Genomic DNA, 23,373 nt, shown 5'->3' with positions numbered 1-23,373 from the left:
ACGAAAACAGAGAGACTACCCAGACCTTTGCCTGCATCGGAAGAATGCATCCATGTTTGAAGTCGTCCAGTGCCTCGGCCGGTGGTCTTGGCGGCACTGACCGACTTCAACTGCCGGCCTCCTCGAGCTCTCCGACCCCGTGCGAAGGGGGCCCCTCCAGGGGTCAGCTCTCGCCCCACATGGCGCCCAGATGCAGTACTTGTCCCTCTCGAACAGGCCCGTTGCGGCGAGCAACCAGGGGGCCACCGTTGAAGCGTGTCCACCGCCCCGGACCGAGTTCCCCACTGGCCTGGCACCACCGCCACCGCGGTTGGGGTCGTGGGCATCCAAAGCTGGGGCCCCGTTGGAGGCCGGCGCCGAGTCAGCTCACGTTTGAAAGACATCTAACGGGGACCAAAGCAGTTGTTCTTCCAGTTGCGAGACCTCGAACCCATTAGAGACACGTTTGCTGCCTGATTGGCATTCATCGGCGACGACTGACGAAACTGAGCGTCATTTGGGAATAGAGGTGTCTGATCGCCAAACCCCGGAAGAAGGACGGACCTCGACAGTGCCGTATCTGCGTGCCGGACGCGTATCAAACCTTCATTGCACTACGGCCGTGAAGCATTCCCTGATATCGACGCAAGGCCTCGTCTCAGAGCTCACGGTCTTCCCAAACCCCATATTCCAGGTCCAGGGCCATCGGAACACAACTCACCATGGCGACCAAACACCCAGGCCAAGTTGCAGCCGCCGCTGCCGCCGCCCTCGTCGCCGCCGTCGGCATCAACTCCTACTTCGGCATCAGCAGAGACGTCAGCCACCTGCAGTTTCAGAAGCAGTATGGAAAGCTGCTGGAAACCCATCTCGCCCGTCTGGGACCACAGTCGGTGTCGCTGTACAAGCTACTCACCCTTGCCGATCCGCGCGCCGACGCCATTTATTTCGAGGGCCGCAGCTGGACCTACGCCGCCATGCTGCGAGAAGTCAGTGCCCTGGCCTTGGGGTTCCGGAGTCTAGGAGTGCAGAACGGTGACGTCGTCGGTGTCTTCATGACCAACTCCCCAGAGATGGTCTTTACCGTCTACGCACTGACGAAGTTGGGCGCGGTGCCGGCGATGATGAACAGCAACCTGCGAGACGACACGCTGCTGCATTGCGTGCAGGTGGGCGGCAGCAGTCTCGTTGTCAGCACGCCAGACATAGCCGGCCACGCAGCGCAAGCAGCGAAGAAGGTCGGCGACCAAGTCAGAGTGACAACTCTCAACCTAGGCAGCTTCCCCACTGGCCTCGCGCAGAGCGGCGCCGAGGTATTCCCCTACCCAACCGGCGACGTCGTCGACGACATCATCCACCCTCCCAAAACATTCACCGACCCGGCCGTCTTCATCTTCACCTCCGGCACAACCGGCAAGCCCAAAGCCGTCTCGATCAAGAACCAAATGATTTGGTTCACCTCGTGCCCCTCCCCCGCCGACTGTCCCAGCTCATACGGCCAATCCTCCACCGCAGCGTTTCCACCGCGCATCTTCTCCTGCATGCCCATCTTCCACGGCACCACCTTCTTCACGGGCCTCTGCTACGGCGTCGGCACCTCCGGCACCTTCTGCATCAGCCGGCGCTTCTCGGCGCGCAACTACTGGCGCGAAGTCCACGACAGCCGCGCCACCCGCATCCTCTACGTCGGCGAGCTCTGCCGCTTCCTCCTCGCCACGCCCCCCAGCCCTTACGACAGGAAGCACAACGCCCGCCTCGCCCTCGGCAACGGCCTGCAAAAGGACGTCTGGCTGCCCTTCCAAACCCGCTTCGCCATCGACGAGATCCGCGAGTTCTACCGCAGCACCGAGGGCCTGGTGAAATACGACAACATCCACTTCCGCCGGCAGGGGGAGCGCGGCGCCGGCCGCGTCGGCTACCGCGGCACCCTGCTCCGCCGTCTCGAAAAGGACCAGCACATTGTCAGATTCGACTACGACAGCGAGCAGCCCGTGCGCGACCCCAGCACGGGGTTCTGCGTCGTGGCGCAGCGCGACGAGCCGGGCGAGGCGATTGCGAAAGTTACCAGTATGGAGACATACAGCGACTACCACAACAACGCGGAGGCGACGGAGAAGAAGTTCCTGCGCGACGTGTTTGTCAGGGGGGACGTGTGGCAGCGCTCCGGCGACTTGTTGGTCGTGCAGCGCGACGGCTGGGTCAGGTTCGTGGACCGCATCGGCGACACGTTTCGCTGGAAGGGCGAGAATGTGAGCGCAGGCGAGATTAGGGGGTTCATCGCGGATTTGGACGAGGTGCAGGACGCCGTCGTCGTGGGGAAGTCACTGAAGGGGTATGATGGCCAGGCGGGCGTGGCGGCGTTGAGTCTGCGGTGTGGGTCGCTGAAGGAGGAGCGGGCGTTTATGGAGGGGTTGTATGCCAGGTTGAAGAGTAAGGGGGTGCCGTCGTATGCGTTCCCTAGGCTGGTGGCGATTACGGATGAGGTGAAAGTGGGGGATACGTTCAAGCATGCGAAGCAGGTGGTCAAGGCGGTTGAGTGGGGGGATGTGAGGGATGGTAAGAAGTATGTGCTCGATGCGGCGAGGCAGCGCTATGTGCCGCTGGATGCGGGGACTTGGGGGGAGGTGTTGGCCGGGAGGGCGAAGTTGTGAGAAACCACGAGTTAATAGATGTGGAGGGAAAGGTACAGTAGCGGGAGAGCTGAGTGAAGATTGTAAGAGAGCAACGGACGGAGAAAGCGGCCATAGTGCGGCTATGTATACAATTCTCTGGAATGGTCATGTCCGGGTTACTGTAAGCATGGCTGGGTGGGCGCTCGTTCCCTCTCTCTTCTCTACCTCACATAATCTATTCCTACTGATAAACTCTGATGGACTTCATAAAGCTAGTGAGCGGTAGACCGGGTGCAGAAATGCCTGCTCTTGCCGCCACGTTTGGCCGGATCCGCTGAACTCACTGACCCATGCTGCTTTGCGACCCACGATCATTAGGATTGGTCGGTGACGATCGCCGCATTCGAGCCCGTACGAAGGCAAAATGCCCAAGAGAAAGCTACAGGACTAATTGTATACCTTCTTTAGGCATCAGCTTGATGATTCTTAATCAACTACAACCATACACCGACCACGACTTAGGTAAAGACCACTCGACACTCCCGTAGCAAGATGAAAGGTGGATATTAGGTATCCCAGACTCGAACTGCAGAGTTGTCACTAGCATTTTATGCAATATTATATCATGCAACCTCTATTCTATTTCAGCCGCTTCGGGGATTCAACGCCATCGCTAAATGCCCACCCATGAGCCCAAAGGCAGACCGCGACGTAATAATGCCAGAAACAACAGCGGTGAAAGCACAAAACCAAGCCCCAGTGAAAGGCTCATGCAACCCATCTTCAATGCTCTTCCCAAGGCTCCCTTGCCAACAGCTCCAGCTCCGCACGACTAAACTCTCGGCCCATCCCAACGACCCAATCCTTCGACGCCCGCAGCATCTTCTCCGGCGCGTCCCAACTCAACATCATGCGTCCGGGCTCCCTCACGCTATCCATCGGCCCACCATGTCTCCCATTGCGCATGAAACCCACTCCCGTGATCGCTCCAGCTCCATCCTCGCTCGACGGCGCCTTGATACTTTTCACAGGGCTCTCCGCCAGACCCACCTCCCACTCCTCCCTGACACTTTGCGGCACAATACCAGCGGGACTAACACCCCATTTGGCCTTCCAACCAGACCAGATCGCAATGACGTCCGCCTCACGACACCTCTCGACCTCGGCGAGCTTGGCTTCGAGATCGCGGATCGGCTTTTCGCGGCCTGCAGCGCGCAGTGCGTCTTTGCTCATGCCGGCGGCCCATTCGCTACGGTACGCGGTTCTTCGCTGGCGCAGTCGGCGGGAGAAGGTCTCGTGCTTGCGGTTCCAGGCGCGAAGGGACTCGGTTTCGAGGGCGCGGTGGTGGTGCAGGTCGCAAGGGGCACAGCGGCCGGGAATGATGTTGATGGTCAAGGGCTTCTGGTTGACCAGGTGCTGACGGTGGGCAAATGTCGGGTAGGCGAGCGTCTTGGAGGTGAGGCGCACACGCTGGAGAGGCGCATTGAGGGGAGTGTGCGCTGGTGGCGAGGTGTGTGGGCAGAGGGTGAAGTAGGTGGGCGTTCCGTATACTTCAGCCGCGGATGGGAGGGTGGCTTTCGTTCCAGCGTTTGTAGCGTCAGATAACACCGTGGTGGTGGATGGTTCCGACTGGCCGAAAGAGGACTGGGTATCGGTGGTCGTGGATTTGGCGGCCGTAGACGCCGTTGAGGCATTCGGAGCAGTATGCGAAGAGTGTGGTTGGCGCTTCGGGTAGGTGCTGTCCACGCGTGCAGCGATGGAATGTCGAATCTTCTCTGAGCCTTCCTTGATGTCGTCAACAATATGTGCCGCGGCGTCTTTCATTCTTTGCAGCGAAGAGCGCCGGCGTCGCTGAGCGGGCACGACAGAGTGACCAGACCACTCTGATCTATCAGAAGTACCCTGCGACCGGCTCTTGCGGCGACCACGTCTTGGATCGCCCCTGTCGGAGCCGGAGGGTAGGGAAGCACTTGGTGGGTATGAAATAATAGAGGTGTCTACCTCCAGAACAGTGGTTTTCACCTTTGCCGACTTTGAAGCAGCAGCCTTCGCGAGGCGCAGGCGTTCCAAGTCGGGGGCATGTAGAGGAGAACCAGGAGCGTACTTCTTCTTTGGGTCTGGCTCCACGTCAGTATCCATCCTGAAGCTGGTCGGTGGATACTGCTTCCGAGGAGCCTCAACAGCCAGGTCCAACGTGTCATGTGATGATAAGTCCATGTCATGCTTGGATAATTCTTCACTCTCGACGGACTTCTCGCAAGGCTGGCGAGTGCGTTCTCCCTCTCGGCGAGATGATGAGCGAGCTGGCGACTCAACGGGAGCATCGACAGCATAGATTTTCATGCTCTTGGCCTGGTCGATAAGTTCTTTAAGAGGAGATTTCGACAGGTGGATGCTCTGCCTCGACTGCTCTGGGTTGAGAGCATTCAGTTGGCTGGCTCTCTTTGGAGGGTCTTCTCCCTGCTTGTTGGACGATGATAATTTTGATAGTCGGGGAGCCGCAGGATCCAGGTTGCTAACTGGGCTGGAAGACTGGATTCGTTCCACGGTGCTCTGCATCGGCTTTGATGACTTGGAAGAGCTAATAGTATATCGGCTTGTGCTCGCAGTCTTCGTCGATGTCGCCAAGGTCGATAGGCCACTGTTTGTAGTGGCCGAGCTCGAGCAACACGAGGCGCCATCTAGGCTCTCGGCATCACTCGTAGCCTCGCGCATCCTTCCAGAGGATCGTTGAGGTACCTTTGGCTTCTTGATCTCAATGTAAAGATTTGACATTATCGCGGTTGCCGTGCCTAGTCCGGCCTGTGATTGTCTTTGTGGTTTAGTAGTCGGGCAATCTGGACCAAATGTTCGCTCGGACTCGGTATTTGAATGTGAGACTGGCCCTCTTGAACAATGCAGCGAGTCGTCACTTGCCATTCGTCAAGAACTACAGGGCCATTGTTCTCGCTCTAGCCTCATTGTCCGTCATTGTTATCGGTCTTTGAGTCTTGCCATGCATAAAACGGTATGGCTTTGTGTGGATCCAGACCCCACTAGGACCTGTCCCGAAAACCATCCGGTGTGTTTGACGTGAAAGAGTCGTTAATGTTGCTGTTCCAAGTCTTCGCGTGAAAGTTGTGGGAGGCATTGAGTCTATGCAAGAATGTCAGTGAAGATGAGTCGGCGGGGTTGGTCGCAGACTTTTGTTTGTGCTGTTGAATGGGTCGGTCACGTGACGGTCTCTACTGACGCCGTCGCGACGATGCATTGCACCAATGCACCATCATGCATGATCGGCTCCACTCGCGCCAAAGAGAACCGACTCAACCGCTTATTTGTGACGCGTGATCCGAGATTGATGGGTTCAATCGTCTTCTTCACCCATCACAGTGCGGAGGTTGTATCGCCATTTTCCGACTTCGTGCTCGAGTGCGCTAAGCTTGGCAGCGGAGCTCATGAGACTCGGGTCGCCAGTCTCAACTCTAGTCTTCTCCCTTACAACGACGTCTTGCTTTCCAAGCCACTCAAAGATCTGGCCAACCTCGTCGTGATTGGGCGCCCGAGGTCCGAGTCCCAGCAGCTTGTTGCGAAGACTGAAGCCAGAGAGTGAAAAGCCCGAGTCAGATGCAGGCGTGCTGGGTGTTCCTCCGGGAGAGGTAGGTGCTAGTGTGCGAATTGTTAAGACGATGTTGGCATCCTGGATCGTGAAGTGTAGACTGAGATGGTCGGGTAGAGGGGGCTGAAAGACTCTGGCATCGACACTGCTCGTCCACCACTCACAGCCCGGTATTGTTTCGTCTTGACCAGCGACGGGACCTTTCATATATGCTTTAGCGTTGGCAAGATTGTCATGCAGCAGGCGCAGCTGTCCTGAAATGAATGATGCATCAGTCGCTTGTCCGGCCCAGCGAGAAACATCAATGATATCAAGGGAGTCGTTGACGAGAGAGCGAACGGCAAACAGTTGTGGCAGGACTAAGTCCGGGGCGGTAGGGGAGGGAGCAAAGCTGAGGTGGGTAGAAGGGTTGGAGTTCGTCTGAGTGCGCGGCGTGTTCGGTGGTAAGCTTGTAAGTCGGAGGTGGATGTCGCCCTTGACGATTTTGGTGCCGACTCGAGTAACGAAGCCTTTGACGTTCTCTGACCGGAGCGATGAGAGCACCAGTGTCGAGCCTGGCTCTTTCGGAGCGAGCAAGGCAGCACATTCTTCTAGACCTTCCTTGAGGGACATCAAGGACTTCTGGAACTCGCCAAGCAGCCACTGCAGCTCGAGTTGTTGCGATTCGTCTTCACCCCTGCGTTGCTCTTCTGGGGAGACCGGCGGATAGACCGTCAGGGACATTTTTCCGATGGTCGAACGTGCTTGACGTTGGGTACGAGCCTGATCCGTTGGTCGTCCTCGACGAATGCTCGAGTGAAGGTGTCGTGCCCAACATCCACAACTGAGCCCTTTCTGGCCTAAGATTCTTATCAAGCTTCGCTCCACGCGCCCTTCGGATGTTAGACTTAGCTGTCAGGATCCGAAGATGAAACGATGAAAAATGGACAGCAGATTGACGGATGCATGGGTCGCGTTGATGATGGCAGGTCGGACCTAAGCCAAGATAATTGGTCTTTTGAAATTCAACTTTCTAAAGACAGGCATAGACTCCTCGACGGGTGCAGCCTCGCGTAGGACCGTCTACCCTACTTCTACTTGCACTGTGCTCTCCTGAACGTTGTCATGGTATACACGGATGGAAATATCGATGGCTAAAGTTGGTATGCTTCTGGGATCCAAGAAAACTGACCTGCAGCAACATTGACACATACAAACGACATTCATGACTGCCCTACACAGCTTCCACCTCATCTCTAGGCTTGTCCAACATCGGCACCCGCTGCCCTGCATTGTGTTCCGTTCCCCTACTCGCGATATAGCTCTCCTTCCCCTTGAAATTCGCACTGTTCCACGTCTTTGCCCTGTTAGCCACCCAAGCATCTGCATTCATCAGCCCTTCAGCGGTGGCATTCGGGTCGTCGAACAATGAGCGAAGTAGCACATCACTGTTGGGTCGCGCGAAGTACACTACCGAATGTCGGTCAGACTGTGCTTGCTCTCCCGGCGGGCCCATGACGCGGTGGACGGCACTGTACAGCCTGTTGCCGCAGAGTTTGACGAACGCGTCACCGAGATTGATGATGGCGCACTCAGGTCGGGGCTGCACGTACTTCCAGTCCTTACTGTTGGGCTCTAGGACTTGGAGGCCGCCAAGTTGGTTGAATAGGACCTGAACGCACATCTCGTTAGCCATCAATCCCAATACAAGCCGTCCGGCTCCGCCCCAAGCCCCTGCTACTTACCGTCACACTTCCAAAGTCCGTATGCTCCCCCAAGCAAATCGTCTCCTGGCTCACAGGAGGCGCATGCGTGACCCTAGCCTGGCACACGCTCGGCCTGTCCACCTTATGCAAGCTCGGCAGCAGCTCCGGATCCATCCCCAGCTCCGTCCCCAATGCCCGCACCAGCACTGTCACGACCTCATGACACCTCCGCATAAACCTTTCCAGCTCCTCCTTCCGCGCCATCACCACGTCGGGATGCGGACTCGGATTCGCACCCAACTTTCCGATCCCCAACACCTCGTCCTTGGAGATGTTGTAGAACTCCGATTGGTCTGGCGTGCCCTTGTCGTCGACGATCATGGCGCCGGACCGCTTGTAGCCGAAGTAGTGGCCGGTGGTGCCCATGTCGTACTTGTTCTTTTCGGTCTGGGGGAGGGTGAAGACGGCATTAGCCAAGTCGAACATGAAGGCATGGTCGATGTGGTGGTTGGTAAGGTAGAAGAAGCCGTAGCCTGTGGCTGCTTCGTGGACGAGTCGTGATTGGGTTTTGGAGCCGGCAGCGAGGGCGTCGAAGTCGATGGCGTGGATGTCTGCAGTGGGGAGGTTGTTGGGGAATGGTGGAACGGAAGACTGAGATGGCATGTTGTTGTGGTTGGCGGTCGGTGGTGTGGAGTGAGAGGAGTAGAGGGTATTATTGAGAAGCTAGTGCGCACTCGTACGTGTTTGCTTTAGGATGCGACCGAAGAGCAGATGTACTATGCGTTAGTATGGTATGGCGTGGTATAAGAGGTTTGTAGCGACTTGTGATTCGAGAGAGCCTACCAAACCTTTATGGTTCTATTCCCGACGTCTTCCGTTGGAGTAACTCAGCATGGGTCGGTACCAAAGTGCGGGGTCGGCCTTAGCAGTGGGTGCACGCGGCGACGGGGATAGAGGAGGTTCATCAGCTTGGCGGAAGTCTAGTAAGTAGTAGTGTACATGTATTAGGTGTTATCTGCTGCAAGTAGAGCACTCTATTTATACATTAGATGTTCATGAGAGCCACGAGCGCGGCTATAGCAACCACGGCACTCTCGATGTGAACCATTGCGGCGCTGTTGTCACTGTCAGTGGAAGATGTCGCTGATGCCGCTGCGCCTGTCTCGCTGACTGGCGCTTCGGAGCTGTCGGAGCTCTCGGAAGTGGTGGATGTCGCACTTGTAGACTCGGTAGTGAACGAGCTGCTTGAGGTAGAAGAGGTCGATGAAGACGACGAAGTAGATGAGCCCGTTGAAGACGACGTGGTAGAATTGGTCGACGTGGAGTTGCTGTCAGCAACCATGTTCTGAACCCATTCTCCAAATACGTTGGAGGAGATATCGAAGTAGTTGAGATGAGTCTCGACTTCTTCAGGGCCCAGGTCCGCGGCACAGATAGGATCTGTTGCGACACAGAAAGATTGCAAAACACCAGAGTACTCATTCAGATCTGCCAGTTGCGAACCATTCCGGGGGAAGAGACCGTTACCGGCAGCGCCTGACAGGGCATTGTATGACTGATCAGCTGTGTGGCGAGTATCTCCGATGAGGAGGGCGGCGACAACTGGAACCACGTCAGTGACAAGATCAGAAATTCAAAGTGGCAGCCTTACTTTTATTACCAGGACTGGTCTCGGGATCAAGTGGCTCGTTAGGTGCTTGCTGGCAGCCTTGAAAGAAGGTACCGCCTCCACCCCCCAAGATATCACCCACAACGTGAGCACCTTGCGAGTAGCCGCTCACAACGAGCTTGGAATCCGGACACCGTTCAGCGTAGTCGGTCAATTGAGTCTTTCCATTTCTTGCGCCTTCCTCGAGTGAACGGCAGAAGACTGTCTCGTATCTATTGTCGAAGTGGATGTCCTCGTAGTCGCAGCTATCAAGGCCGGAGCAGATGGCGTCCACGAGCTTGGCCTGCCGGCCAGGCTCAGTCTCATTGTTGCCCTTGGCCAGGAAGATATGAACATCCTGGCAGTCGTTCTGTCGTGTGACCAGCTCGCTTGCAGCTGTTTGTACAAACGCCGAAGACACAGCCAGCACAGCAAGGCCGAGGTTATACGTGAACCGGCCCATCATGTCAGCGCCTTCAGGTGTTTGTATCGGTAGGATGAAGTGCAAGGACAACCAGAAACATAGCCGGCGGCATCAACGAGTTTTGGGAGTTCGCTTCTCGGGAATAAATTTGCATGATCCACCTTTGCCTCCGACCAAGCTCCTAGCGCTCAGATAAAGGTGTCCATTATAGTGGGCCGTGTTTCATCTGGCGGAACCGTGTTCGGTGAACTACGAATCAATATGGCCAGAACACCGCCATCGTAAGACAATGCATTGAAAGCTAGCCCGTCCATGGCCTTTGCGGAGCAGCCAAAGCGTGAGGTGGGGGTTCAGGGACGAGGCAACGAGATATCGCGCCGGGTCTTGGCACCGGCGGTTGAGATTTCGCCGCGCGATTTCCAGAACCTCCGCAAGTGTCCTCCATCTGTGTTGATTATCTATAAATAGGTTTCAAGCAGTCTCCGGAGTACCTGCGTCTATGTCTCATGGGGTGAGCTGTATGATGCATGTTCTCGTCAACAGCCACCACCGGCCATAGCCAATCAAATCCGCCGATTGGCTGCTAATGTGGGGGTACGGGCGAAGCAGAACGACTTCAAGTGGCTTGAATCACACTCCTCACACCGCCATGTCGCTGCCTCTTGCACCATGGCCACGGTAAGATGCTCATATACCAGTATCAGCAGCGTGTTTGTCCCTTTCGACGATGTTCAGCTTTTAGATCCCAAGACCATGACCGCGATGCGGCGTGAGCACAAGCCATATCTCACAGCATGTCGGCTGCCACCGATGCTCAGTCAATCCAAAAGGCCTTCGCCAATGCTTGTTCAATCGCCCTCCAGAACATTAGCCGGGAGGCTCCCGTCTATCCCGGTTACAGGCCCTTGACTGCCTCGCCGCGGAAGATCCGCGTCCTTAGCGTCGGACCTGGTCTATCATGTGTTCTCCGCCACTGCGATCTCGATGCACAACCTCATTACTACGCTTTGTCCTATTACTGGGGTGCCCCAGGCGAGGAACTACCCATTCGCGTGAACGGCGCCAAAGTGCTGATACGGAAGACGCTGCATACATTCCTCACCATTCTTCAAAAGCGTTTTGGTCAACTGACTGTGTGGCTCGATGTCATTTGCATCAACCAGAGAGACAAAGCCGAGCAGAGCCGCCAGGTCTCTATGATGGGCGACATCTACCGACGAGCCCAAGCAGTCTATGCTTGGCTTGGCGACAGCGACACGGACAGCGACTACGCCCTGAACTTTATTGTTGACTTTGCCTCCCAATCCTATGAACCACATGAATGGAGCAAGGTGCTAAGCTACCTACAACAGCTGGCCATGCGCCCTTACTTCTCCCGAACCTGGATAATACCAGAGTGTGGGCTCAACAAAACCTTGCTGATCTTTTGCGGTAAACATATGCTTCAATGGGAGCATCTTCACGACACTTTCGGAAAACTGAGGGCTTCAAATACCTCCAAACACACGCTCCCTTTGGTGCAGCCAAACGAGTTTGCTAAAATGGCGTGGAATCGGCTGGACTCGATCTGGGCTGTCCGTGAAACTATGGCACAAGAATCGATCCGCCTCTACGACTACGTCAAACAGTTTCTGTATACTGGCTGTGCGGAACCAATGGATAAGATCTATGCTTTCAGAGCCTTGGCGCATGATGGCGAAAAGATACATGTGGACTACGACCAACCAGTCCTGGATGCGATAATACAGACTCTCTCCATTACTCCCATCACCTATCTCGAGCGTTTCAGTCAGGCCAACCTTCCAGTCCATGCTCGAACCTTGGTCGCACACATTCCGCTGACCAATACTCAGATCGTATTGGGATTGCGCGACCTCCCATCCGACAAGCTGATAGTTCGCTTCCTGAATGCTGAGAATGAAGATGATGGCCGCATGGTACCAGAAGGCCTGCCAAAATCTGTTCCCTGGTCCGAAGGCTATACTCTGGCCCCAGCACTGCGTGCATACCTCGCCATTTCCGCCGCACGGGAGTCGGGGGTACATGATGAGACCGTCATGACCGAAAGTATGATAAAAGAGATTCCTGCGAATCGTTTCGTGTCATGCTATCCGCTGGATGCGGGTCGCGAGATATCGTTGGTGGTCGATCTCGACCCAGACTCTGGTGCCGTCAGTCTGGTATGCTGTCTTCCATCGGCATGGTTCTTGCACGTTCAGGTAGCTCTGAGCCAATTACTGGCGGGCATGAAGAGATCCGACTCTGACAACACCCAAGTTGTGAAGACTTGGTTTGCAAGCAAACAGCCATTGCTTCAGAAGATGGAAGACATAAAGCCGTTGGAGGAGCTCTGCCGGGATAGATTGAGATTATGTCGGCATTTTGACAGTGATCAGCGTCTATTAAACTCTGATGCAGACCTTAGGCCACAGAGCCTGGGTATCCATATGAGTCGCCTCGTGCTCATGTCACTGGTCTTCTGTATCGGAGAGGGTGAGTCGGCAAAGGTACCTGACTTCCTGCTCGAGTATGCTCGGCAGCACCTTCCCACGGCTGACAAAGCTGCCTGCCGCTGCGAACCGGCAAAGGGGGAAGCACACCTCTAGGAGACCTCTCAATGCCCAAAAGGTTTCGCCGTGAGGTCAACAATGCGTTGCTGTAGTGGCAAGCAGCGCCGGCTGCAGCCGTTCCAAGCTCTCCATCTGTTCATGCTTTCCGGGGTAATGTCCACCGGTAGTATTGAGCTCCTTCCACGTGGATTCAGTGGAGATCGCGCCTCTCCTTCAAAGCCTATCTTCCAACCATACAACAGGTTCCATGTCCCGAACAAGCAGGTCGTTATCGGTGGCTGCAGAGCGCGTGCATCTCCGCACCCAGTTGCAGCCCCGACACAGCTGGCAGGGCTGCCCACGGAACGAAGCCGCAAACGACACCGCTGAACGACGCGATAACGCCCCAATCAGACCGGGGGCGCGCAGGCTCGCAAGCCGTCGAAGCGACAAGCCACACCAAGCATTGGTTGGCTCACCTAGCACTGAAGCTTATCATTGCCTGTCGACGAACGATCTAGCCAATTTGCATGCCTGATTAGCATCGACGAACCAATGGCGCGATAATGAACCGTGATCACCCATGCTATCATCTTAGAGATAACCCTCAGAGGATCGGTAGCTTGATACGCCAGACTTTTGAGTACCCCTCTCCGATTTCAGCTCTTGATAATCTTTCGCCGAGGGCGGTGAGGACACTTGTGCTGCTTCATCCTACGGTTCAGCAACAGCACTGCGACGCTTCGGCTGGGTGTACGAATTGGAGATTTTGCACAGCCACTACCAAAATGGCCACCGAGAAGCACCTTCACGATGCAAATGCAGCGTCGCCGGACCGTTCAGAGCGCCGTGGCTCCCTCGTTGTTGATCCCACGCTGGCCTCTGAAGAGGATGCCGCCGTGCTGGCAAAGATGGGGTCAGTACTACTGGATGTGACGATGTGTCGGACGGATACTAACAGCATGCTCTCAGCTACAAACAGGAGCTTCGGCGCAACTTCTCCATGATCGAGGTGTTTGGCATCGCCTTCTCCATCATGGGTTTGCTGCCTTCTATCGCTTCGACATTGAGCTACTCTTTGGCGGCCGGGCCCGTGGGACTCGTCTGGGGATGGTTCTTGGCCAGCATGTTCATTTTTATCGTCGGGCTCGCGATGGCGGACCTTGGAAGTGCTATGCCGACGAGTGGTGGGTAAGTCAACGCCGTGATGGGGTTCACAAAATTGAGGGGATGGCTCCTCGGACTCACACGGGGGGCTTTGTGTCTGAGTTCGGGGAGCCCACCCGTCAATTTTACCAGCTCCTCGTAACCACATGCGATAAACCAAAACTGACACAGATCAGACTCTATTACTGGACGCATTACTTCTCGTCCGAGCGATGGCGAAACCCGCTATCATTTTTGGTCGGGTACTCCAACACTCTTGGTTTGGTAGGAGGCTTGTGCTCCATCGACTGTAAGTAGCTGCTCAAACCCTCCGACATCTCTGACACAAGCAGACGGCTTCTCGCTGATGTTCTTGTCTGTCATTGTTATCTCACGCGACGGCAACTGGTCCCCGACAAACGGGACAATATACGGCGTTTTCTTGGCGACCGTTGCTTGCCACGCCCTCATTGCCTCCACAATGGCCAGGGTCATGGGCAAGCTGCAGACAGTCTTTGTGGTCATGAACTTTGTCCTCATCTTTGCCACGATCATCGCGCTTCCCATCGGCACCAAACATCGCAACCGTGCCGCCTTCATCTTCACCCAAGTCGACAATCTCACCACCTGGCCAGCAGGCTGGGCGCACATGCTAGCCTGGCTCTCGCCGATCTGGACCATCGGCGCCTTCGACTCGTGCGTACACATGAGCGAAGAGGCCGCCAACGCCACCAAGGCCGTGCCGTACGGCATTCTCATGTCCATCGGCTCCTGCTGGCTTTTCGGGTGGATACTCACCATCGTGATCGCGGCCTGCATGAACCCGGACCCAGAAACGCTGCTCGGGTCGGCCTTTGGACAGCCCATGGCCCAGATCTACTACGATGCCCTGGGCAAGAATGGTGCGTTGGGCATGATGAGCCTGCTCATGATTGTGCAGTTCCTCATGGGGGTGTCGATCTTGGTGGCGGCCTCACGCCAGTCGTGGGCGTTCTCGCGCGACGGTGCACTTCCATTCTCGCAGTTCTTCCGCCCGATCTCCAAGACGTTCGGGTATATCCCGCTGCGGACGACTCTAGGCTGTGCGCTGCTCGCGGCGGTGCTCGGACTGCTGTGTCTGATCGCACCGGCCGCGGCAGCAGCGCTGTTCTCGCTTGCAGTTGCGGGCAATAATCTAGCGTGGGGGGTGCCAATTTTCGCGCGGGTGGTCTGGGGACAGTCCAAGTTCACGCCCGGGCCATTCTACACCGGACGGTTCTCGATTCCGATTGCCTGGACGGCCATCGTCTTCCTGGTCTTCGGGGTTCTATTGTGTATGTTCCCTGTTGGTGGGCCGGATCCGACTGCTTCGACCATGAACTACACGTGTGTCATCAATTCGGCGGTCTGGGGCGGTGCTCTTCTCTACTACGCCGTGGATGCGAGGAAATGGTTCCGAGGGCCGGTTGTCACGGTCGACGTCGCGCAGCTCACAGCTGAGCAGGAGGAGGTGCTCCGTCAACAGCAGGGCCTCAAGCTCGAAGGCGAGGCGAGGAGAGGCAGCCGTGCGAGCACCGAGAAGGCTGCTTAGGGATTTTACTTGACGAGGTGGTTGAGCAGCAATATAGTACCGCGACGGAGAGGTACATCATGGCCACCGTACCGAGTCCCTACGGCGGAGTTTTGCTCCAACGGATTCATCTGGCCACCGTAGTGCCATCACAACATCCGTAAAGTCTACCTCATCTAGAAAACGTACCTAGGTACATATTGATGTCTCCTCTGCCTGTCTCTATCGCGAAGTCGTGATCGTTCAATCCATCCTACGATCTCCTGCCATCACACGAGGCTACCACCTGCATGGACATCCCACTGACTCAGCAAGGCTCTCACCTTGGTCCCCGCCAACAGAAATTTATTGTGGACCTCCCCTCCGTAAACTCCTCCCAGACAGCCCACCCACCCACGGTCTTTGGGACACGTCTGCCAAAGGAGCGCTTACAATGCGGTGAGATGGCCCATCACAGCGCGCTCAGTCGTGATCGTCAGGGCCAAAAGTATTGGCAATGCTATTCCGGCGGTCAGAGGGCAGACCCATGCCGGACATTGGGGTTGGGACTGGGGATTTTAAATGTACCTTGCTACTAACGATATCAAAGACTGCATCTTATCTTTTCACTGCCTGCCCAGACACAACATACCTTTCCTTCTCATTCTCTCAATCTGATCTGTCCCTCGCTCAACATTTAGCCCCTCCATAACCAGGCTCTCCCTCTTGACCCATCTCTCACCATCCACCCAATCTGCTCCCTTCAGATCAACTCCCCCCGTCTACAAGCCCACACCCCTACCGCCCACCATGCCTCCCATCAAAACCCTCCTCTTCGACTGCGACAACACGCTCGTCCTCAGCGAAGACATCGCCTTCATCGGCTGCTCCCAGCTGGCCAACGAATGCCTGCGCGCCCACGGCATCGCCAAGCAATACACGGGCCCCGAAATGATGTCCGCCTTCGTCGGCCTCTCCTTCGGCAAACAACTGCTGGCCCTCAGCGAGCTGCACGGCTTCACCCTCGAGCAGCCCGAGATCGACGCGTACGTGGCGCGCGAGCTGGGCGTCATCATCGCCAACCTCGAACAGGGCGCCGAGCCCTGCGAGGGGAGCATGGAAATGTTGCGGGCCCTGCACGACGAGGCCGGTCTGCCGGTTAGGGGGTACGACACGGCGATCGTGAGTTCCTCGGCAATCACGCGCGTGCAGGCCAGCATCCGCAAGACGGGCCAGGACCGCTTCTTCCCCTCCGGCAAGGTGTTTAGCGCCGCGTCGTCGCTGCCCAGCGGGCCGTCGTCGAAGCCCGATCCCGCCATCTATCTGTATGCCTGTGAGCAACTGGGCGTGCAGCCGCAGGAGGCGCTGGCGATCGAGGATAGTCGGTCCGGAGCCACGGCGGCCAAGCGCGCGGGGATCCCTTTGATGGGCTATGTGGGACCCTACTATGCCGAGGGGGGCAAGGAGTTGGCCCTGAAGATGGATCGCATGCTGAGGGAGGAGTGTGGCGCGCTGGCCGTCATGCATCACTGGAGCGAGTTTTGGGAGTGCTTGAAGATCGTCGAGGCGGAGCCGTTGCCGAATTGAATGCATTGTCGGACCTATATATAGCAGACTCGGAGCGGGATTGGGGAATCTGTCTCTGGTACGAAACAGCAGAGAAGGCAACGTTGGCAAAAGGGGTAATCGGCGGTGCATATGTTGGAGTGGGTATTGGGACCGAATCCAGCAACGATAGATTCATGGGATATAGACATCAGAGGCAAACTGACTAGAGGCCTCGGTATAAAAAAGACCACCACACCCGCTATGGTGCGTCTTCTCCCCCCTTTCCAACCACCTTTATGATCTCGTCATGTGACGATTGACACATCGTTTCGACGTGACACACCTAATCGTAACAATATAATGCACAATGCAACACACACACCATTTTTTGGTTTCCGCCGGCCGGGCTCGGGCTCGGGCAGCTTTAACTTAAGCCTTCTGCTTCAGGTACTCATCGAAGTTCAGGACAGCGCGGCCGAGCACGAGGGCACTCTCAGCGCAGTCCTCCTTGTCAGTCCACTCCTTGGGCGAGTGGCTGACGCCGTCTCTGGCGCGGGCGAACACCATGGCGGTGGGCACGAGGGTGGTGGTCATGGTGGAGTCGTGGCCGGTCAGAGTCCTGGAACCCATGCCCTTGTCGCCGCAGGCACGCTTCACGCAGTCGATGGCCTCGGGCCAGAAGTTACCCGGCAGCAAGTGGACGGTGCGCTCGGTCTTGACGTCGAGGCCGTGGGCCCAGGCGATGCTCTGGACTTTCTCCATGATGGACTCGCCCATCTTCTCGAGGGCGGCGCCGTCCTTGTGCATGAGGCAGAAGGTGGTCTTGGTCTTGGACTGGATGTTGCAGGCGCCCCAGGGTCGGCTGTGCAGGCCCGTCACGGTGGTGCGGCCGTTGTGGTCGTACGCCAGCTTCTCCAGCTCGACCACGATCTTGGAGGCGCCCACCAGCGCGTCCTTGCGTCGCTTCATGTTGTACGTGTTGGCGTGCCCGTCCTCGCCCTCCAGGTGCACGTCGTACCACGTCATGCCCTCCCACCCCTCGACCCAGCCGACCGGCTTGCCCGCCTTCTCGAGGTCCGTGTTCTGCTCCACGTGGATCTCAAAGTGGCCCGAGATGGGGAATTCTTCAAACGTGTTGGGCCCGTCGCCCACGTAGCCGATCTTGGCCAGCTCCGAGCCCATCGTCGCCGCCGATGCGTCGTTGGAGGTGGCTGCGTGCGCTTGCTCCACGGTGGAGCGACCAGCGTACACGATGCTGGAGCCCAGGAGGGGGAAAAACCGCGCGCCTTCCTCGTTGGTCCAGTTGATGAGGACGATGGGCGCCCGCGGCTTGATGCCTTGCTCTTTCATGCTCCGCACCACTTCGAGACCTCCAATGACCTAAGTACAGATTAGGGCCTGTTTCCAGGGAAGGGGTGGGTAGGACTTGTTCTTACTCCGAGCGGGCCATCAAATCTGCCACCAGTGGCGACAGTATCCAGATGGCTACCCATGGCGATGGGTGGGATGGAGTTGTCCTCGCCCGCAAACAAGGCGAACTGTGTGCCGGTGGCATTAACCTGCGCGACTGCTTAGCTTTACGTTCACACGATCGGGATGTTTGCGTTGTACCTTGTAGTCTGCACCCAGCGCGAGGACCTGCTCCTTGAACCAGTCTCGTGCCTTCTTGTCATTCTCGTCCGCACACAGGCGGCTTACGCCTCCTGGAGAAGGCGCGCTCCATTGTGCTGTATAATGGATGTCATCCCTGCGCGTCAGGAGTCAGTGTGAGTTGACCACATTTGCTTGTTCTTCATACCAGAGTCTGTCACCGTTGACAGAGAGCTTCTCAGCTAGCGGCGCATTCTTGGCTGTTGCGTACGCTCGCTGACCGACAAGTCTCAACGCGGGCGCTGCGCGTACCGCTGGGGCAGCTCTGGTAGCAAATCTGGTAGCAATGGTGCGGGAGAACATTTTGTCTGGACTGTTCAGAACCGAGAGAGGAGATGTTGGGTGGGAGAAACGGCCGGCGTATAGCTGCCCCAGGATATTCTCCTCCTCTGGTTTTATAGCTACGCGTAGAGCTCCGTTGGACCCGCGTGCCAGTACCTCGGGTCCAGGCTTCCAGCCTCTGGAGCGAGAGGGGTCTCAACCAACCACATATGCTGGAACATTCTTGGAGCTATTCACTAGCTGAACTATCATGTATGGCACAACACCATACCGTGTCGGGGGCTGCATAGATAGTGCGCGTATCCCCGCTGAACGCGTGCTCAGCGCTCGAGCCGGTAGCAGGCTTACCACATTAGGTTTATCAGACCATATACTCGACTGTGATATAAAGATAGCTGGCGCAAGATGGTTGTTGGGTCGCTACAATAGGTTTATCAGAGCGTCAGCTTATCGAACGGCATTCAGACTTGCCTGGACGCGTTAGCCACCTCACCAGATGCGGTTTATCGGTACGTCGGCTTATCTGATGATATTAACAGCTGCTATAAAGCAATGCGGAGACTCAGGGATGCAGAGAAGGCTTATCACGAAGATCGTGCCTACTACCGGTGTATGGGTGTCGAACGTTGAGATATGAAACTAGGCTATTGGCTCTTGGCTGGGGTACGTACCTTCTTGGCGTACCCGCTCAGTATTCCACTCACGGCGGATCCAGCGGACTTCCCCCATCGCTGACAGAATCGCTGCCATAATGGCAACGACGTCAGTGTCGAGTTGGGACACGAGTGTGTTACCAAACAACAGGTGTCAGTCTTGGTCGCAGCGAGGCAGTGTTGCGTTGGAACCATCTTCCGTGCCACGCGGCGGGATGCATTAACACGTTAACAAACTGCTCGGCCATCCTCAATGGAGTCAGAACCTTCCAATCCCAATCAAAGCCACAATCCAGTGGCTGGCTTGCGACCTCGGCCGATACCCGACCAAAGGTTCTGCTATCAAAATCGGGTATCTTTGGACACTAGCGCCAAAGGCTGCGAGCTGCCTGCAATCAGTGTCAGTATCAGTATCAAGCGGTTCCGCGCTCCACCACTCCCGAGAAATGTCCACCCCCTCTTAGAACCATATGCCCGGCAGAGGCGCGCTCCAGATCAGGACGGGGCCAGAGCTGCAGGGCCTGGGTCTGTGTCCTCGACAAGATAAGTTCCCTCAATGTGGATATATATGACAAGGCCCGTAGCCTGCTCGAATGGTTCAGGCCTCTTCCTAGAATCTCGACGGACAACGTGCTGCCAGACCATCTACACGTCTCGTGCGGTTCATTACTAACTTGGTGTCGCAACCATGTCTGACTCCGACTCCGGGTCCGTGCTACCTATTCTCCCCCAGGCCGCCGGCTATGGCGTCGTCGTCGGCATTGGCTTTTTCTTTGCCCTCTTCATGCTGGGAGTCACCTACCTACAGGTAAACTACATCTGGAAAAGACTTCAGATGAACATCGTTGCTAATATGACCACAGAATCGATACACCAAGTACAATTCTATGATGAGCGAGGAGTTCAACACGGCCAGTCGAAGTATAAAGTCCGGTCTCATCGCTTGCGGAACGGTCTCTGCTTGGACTTGGGCGGCCACTCTCCTCCAATCCTCCACCGTCACCTACCAGTATGGCGTTTCAGGCCCGTTCTGGTACGCTGCCGGCGCCACGGTGCAAATTTTCATGTTCTCGGTCCTGGCTTGCAAGGTCAAGCAGAACGCACCCCGGGTTCACACCTATCTCGAGATCATTCAAGCGCGCTACGGTACCGTTGCGCACTGCATTTTCATCTTCTTCGGCTTGATGACCAACACTCTGGTGGCTAGTCAACTTCTGTTGGGTGGAAGCGCTGTTGTCACCAGTTTGACTGGTATGAACGTGTATGCAGCAGTCTGGCTCATTCCGCTGGGAGTGGCGGCCTATGTTATTATTGGTGGTCTGCGAGCAAGTTTCATCTGCGACTACTCCCACACGCTCATTGTCATGGTGATTATCCTGTACTTCATGTTTGAGGTATGTACCACCCCAACTCTCCGAAGAGTCTGGCTCAGCGCGATCGTACTGACAACATCTAGGTTTTTACGGCCAACTCCCTCATCGGGTCGCCCGGCAAACTCTACGACCTTTTGGTCGAAGCCAGCCGGAGCAGACCGGTTGCAGGAAACACTGACGGGTCATACTTGACGCTCAAGTCTAACTTCGGCCTTATCTTCGGTGTCATCCAACTGTGCTCTGGAATGGGTACTGTTTTCCTCGACCAAGGCTACTGGCAGCGAGCCATTGCCAGCCGACCAACAGCCGCCGTCCCGGGCTACATCATGGGCGGCTTCGCCTGGTACGCCATTCCATTTGGATTTGCGACAACCCTGGGTCTCACTGCCGTCGCTCTTACGGATGACCCGTCTTTCCCCACGTACCCGAACGGAATGTCTGCGACCGAAGTCTCAGCTGGTCTCTCTTCGGCTTTTGGAGCTGTCGCGATCGCAGGATCAAGCGGATGTATCGCCCTCTTGATCACACTCTTCTTGGCTGTCACTTCGGCATGCGCATCTGAACTCATTGCCGTCTCATCCATCCTGACTTTTGACATCTACAAAATGTATGTCAAGCCAGATGCCACACCCCAGGCCCTTATCAACGTCTCACATATCATGGTCGCTGCATGTGCAGCTTGGATGTCTATCTGGGCTTGCATCTGGAACGTTCTCGGCATCAACCTCGGCTGGCTCTTCCTGGTCATGGGTCTGCTCATCGGAGGTGGCGTCATGCCCGCAGCCTTCTCTATCACATGGAAAGGCCAAACCAAGCTCGCAGTGATTGTTGCCCCCATCGTGGGACTCTGCGCTGGACTCACAGCTTGGCTTGTCACGGCTAAGGTCTACCACGGCGAGATCAACATCACGACCACCGGTAACTCGTATCCCACCTTGGCAGGAAACATGGCCGGCTTCTTCACGGGTCTCATTGTCACCGTTGCCATTTCTCTCATCAAGCCTGACAAGGAGAGGTTCAACTGGGCAGTTACTCGCAACATCAACGCGCTTCACCTCGCCCCAGGCGCTGCCGCCTCAACCGTCGGCCCTACCGACACAGACGCAGTAACTGGAGAGAAGACAACTACCCCCAACACCAACTCGGAGCTCCCCACACCCGGCGACCAGAAACAGGTCCCGACCAGCAACAACAGCGACGACAGCGTCGGCGAGACACAATCTCTCGACGCCGACGACCTCGAAGACCTCGCCACCATGGAAGACCCCAAGAAACTGCGCCGCACCTACATCATGGCCCTCACGCTGGCCATCGTCCTCTCCGTCTCCATGGACTTCATCATCCCCATCCCCATGTTCCTCTCGCACTACATCTACTCGAAGAAGTTCTTCACCTTCTACATCGTCATCGCCTTCTTCTGGGCCTTCATCTCCTTCTTCATCTGCAGTATCCTGCCGATCTGGGAGACGCGCCATTTCTGGCGCACCGTGCCCGCGCTGGTGCGCGCCAAGAACAGCGCCAAGAAGCAGGGAGGAGCTTCGAGGCCGGCCACCGCAAGCTGAGACGTGTGAGGTTGTGGGGGCGAAGTCAACGTGTGTGCGATACTATGTGTAGTTGATAGCTTATATATTCACCAATCAGCTTGCTTCTTCTCGGTGGGGTTAGTGCGGCAAAGACGCCTGCCTATGAATGATCAAGAACAAACAACAGAGGAAAGATAGTGGAGCTTTTCTTACAAAATGAATTATGTTATAACAACTTATGCCTCGCTCGGTAGAACGGGCACAAGTCTCAAGAAAGCCCAAACCAAGCTTGGCTAGTGATTCAAGCTCCGGATCGCCATCGCGTGTTTACCGCTTACGACTCTTCGTGAACGCGAGTTCCGTTTTTGACCAGGTTTCGAGTGTATTGCAGTATAGTGTGGGTCGGCCGTTTTACTGCGCTATTCCTGAACCTGACCTGACCTGACCTGGGGAAAGCTACGACCGGATGGGGGATTTTGTGGATGTATCTACTGGAAGTAGTATCCGCGTGGACACTACTTACAGTAGAATAGAGTTGAGTGTTTATCAGCCCACTACGCTCAGCTGTGTTCGTCCATGACTATGATACTAAGCAGTCCCTGCGACTGACTGTACTGTACCCATTGCAGGCTAATATACTTGCTCAGAGGCTCTCTTGTGGGTTCACAGATAGTACTGTGTATGTTAGGTCGGTATTCAATGTGTTTGGCGTGTGCATGCTTTTGATGCTCTCAACTCGAAGAGGATCTACACCGTGTTTGGGTCGGAGCTCCAGCAAGATAACCTCGTCCTGTCGCGTAACAAGCAGCGCTTCTGCTGCCAGAAATTCACTTTTCGGGGTTCCCTCCAAGACTAGTAACTGCGCAAGTCCAATAAGACCGTACCAGACGATATCTGCCTCCTCTTGGGTTTACCAAGTTAACAGTTAACATCTAAACCCATGAGCGTGCCACTAAGGTTCTCGTCGTTATTTTCACGTTGACCTCGGGGGCCTACCGGGAGTGACAAGGTCTTTACACGCATAGAGTGAAAAAATTCTGCATAATGGGATGTGGGTTAAGATATCGTGTGAAGAGCAGCAACTTACTTCGCTCGAACCTTCCATTGGCAGAGTCACCAGGGGGACGGTGGACGGCCGTCATGCTCTGTTGTATGGCGACTTGTTCATGAAGCCA

At 56.1% G+C, this 23,373-nt stretch overlaps 10 protein-coding genes across 10 annotated transcripts; 5 read left to right on the top strand and 5 right to left on the bottom strand.

The window, feature by feature from the left end:
• Window positions 1–701: 701 nt before the first annotated feature.
• HMPREF1541_09563 (uncharacterized protein) lies at window positions 702–2,630 on the top strand (the record flags this gene model as incomplete). Its single annotated transcript, XM_008714236.1, has 1 exon — window positions 702–2,630. One exon carries the CDS (start codon window positions 702–704, stop codon window positions 2,628–2,630), a length of 1,929 nt encoding a protein of 642 aa, XP_008712458.1.
• A 744-nt stretch (window positions 2,631–3,374) lies between these two features.
• HMPREF1541_09562 (uncharacterized protein) lies at window positions 3,375–5,366 on the bottom strand (the record flags this gene model as incomplete). The annotated part of the gene is made up of 1 exon (XM_008714235.1): window positions 3,375–5,366. One exon carries the CDS (start codon window positions 5,364–5,366, stop codon window positions 3,375–3,377), a length of 1,992 nt encoding a protein of 663 aa, XP_008712457.1.
• Window positions 5,367–5,937: 571 nt separating this feature from the next.
• HMPREF1541_09561 (uncharacterized protein) lies at window positions 5,938–6,912 on the bottom strand (the record flags this gene model as incomplete). Its single annotated transcript, XM_008714234.1, has 1 exon — window positions 5,938–6,912. One exon carries the CDS (start codon window positions 6,910–6,912, stop codon window positions 5,938–5,940), a length of 975 nt encoding a protein of 324 aa, XP_008712456.1.
• A 490-nt stretch (window positions 6,913–7,402) lies between these two features.
• On the bottom strand, window positions 7,403–8,537 carry HMPREF1541_09560 (uncharacterized protein; the record flags this gene model as incomplete). Its single annotated transcript, XM_008714233.1, has 2 exons — window positions 7,403–7,840; window positions 7,914–8,537. The coding sequence occupies 2 exons, from the start codon at window positions 8,535–8,537 to the stop codon at window positions 7,403–7,405; spliced, it is 1,062 nt and encodes a 353-aa protein (XP_008712455.1).
• Window positions 8,538–8,919: 382 nt separating this feature from the next.
• HMPREF1541_09559 (uncharacterized protein) lies at window positions 8,920–9,985 on the bottom strand (the record flags this gene model as incomplete). Its single annotated transcript, XM_008714232.1, has 2 exons — window positions 8,920–9,476; window positions 9,526–9,985. The coding sequence occupies 2 exons, from the start codon at window positions 9,983–9,985 to the stop codon at window positions 8,920–8,922; spliced, it is 1,017 nt and encodes a 338-aa protein (XP_008712454.1).
• Window positions 9,986–10,740: 755 nt separating this feature from the next.
• On the top strand, window positions 10,741–12,552 carry HMPREF1541_09558 (uncharacterized protein; the record flags this gene model as incomplete). Its single annotated transcript, XM_008714231.1, has 1 exon — window positions 10,741–12,552. The coding sequence occupies one exon, from the start codon at window positions 10,741–10,743 to the stop codon at window positions 12,550–12,552; it is 1,812 nt and encodes a 603-aa protein (XP_008712453.1).
• Window positions 12,553–13,283: 731 nt separating this feature from the next.
• Window positions 13,284–15,211, top strand: HMPREF1541_09557 (uncharacterized protein; the record flags this gene model as incomplete). Its single annotated transcript, XM_008714230.1, has 4 exons — window positions 13,284–13,411; window positions 13,468–13,686; window positions 13,839–13,951; window positions 13,995–15,211. 4 exons carry the CDS (start codon window positions 13,284–13,286, stop codon window positions 15,209–15,211), a joined length of 1,677 nt encoding a protein of 558 aa, XP_008712452.1.
• Window positions 15,212–15,979: 768 nt separating this feature from the next.
• Window positions 15,980–16,756, top strand: HMPREF1541_09556 (uncharacterized protein; the record flags this gene model as incomplete). Its single annotated transcript, XM_008714229.1, has 1 exon — window positions 15,980–16,756. The coding sequence occupies one exon, from the start codon at window positions 15,980–15,982 to the stop codon at window positions 16,754–16,756; it is 777 nt and encodes a 258-aa protein (XP_008712451.1).
• Window positions 16,757–17,146: 390 nt separating this feature from the next.
• On the bottom strand, window positions 17,147–18,670 carry HMPREF1541_09555 (uncharacterized protein; the record flags this gene model as incomplete). The annotated part of the gene is made up of 4 exons (XM_008714228.1): window positions 17,147–18,097; window positions 18,154–18,276; window positions 18,329–18,464; window positions 18,516–18,670. 4 exons carry the CDS (start codon window positions 18,668–18,670, stop codon window positions 17,147–17,149), a joined length of 1,365 nt encoding a protein of 454 aa, XP_008712450.1.
• A 1,320-nt stretch (window positions 18,671–19,990) lies between these two features.
• HMPREF1541_09554 (uncharacterized protein) lies at window positions 19,991–22,237 on the top strand (the record flags this gene model as incomplete). Its single annotated transcript, XM_008714227.1, has 3 exons — window positions 19,991–20,110; window positions 20,166–20,696; window positions 20,759–22,237. 3 exons carry the CDS (start codon window positions 19,991–19,993, stop codon window positions 22,235–22,237), a joined length of 2,130 nt encoding a protein of 709 aa, XP_008712449.1.
• Window positions 22,238–23,373: the final 1,136 nt, after the last annotated feature.

Source organism: Cyphellophora europaea (genome assembly GCF_000365145.1).
Source record: "Cyphellophora europaea CBS 101466 unplaced genomic scaffold supercont1.10, whole genome shotgun sequence".
Classification (NCBI taxonomy): Eukaryota; Fungi; Ascomycota; class Eurotiomycetes; order Chaetothyriales; family Cyphellophoraceae; genus Cyphellophora; species Cyphellophora europaea.
Note: the sequence above shows the minus strand (reverse complement) of the source record. Positions and strands in the feature narration are given on the sequence as shown.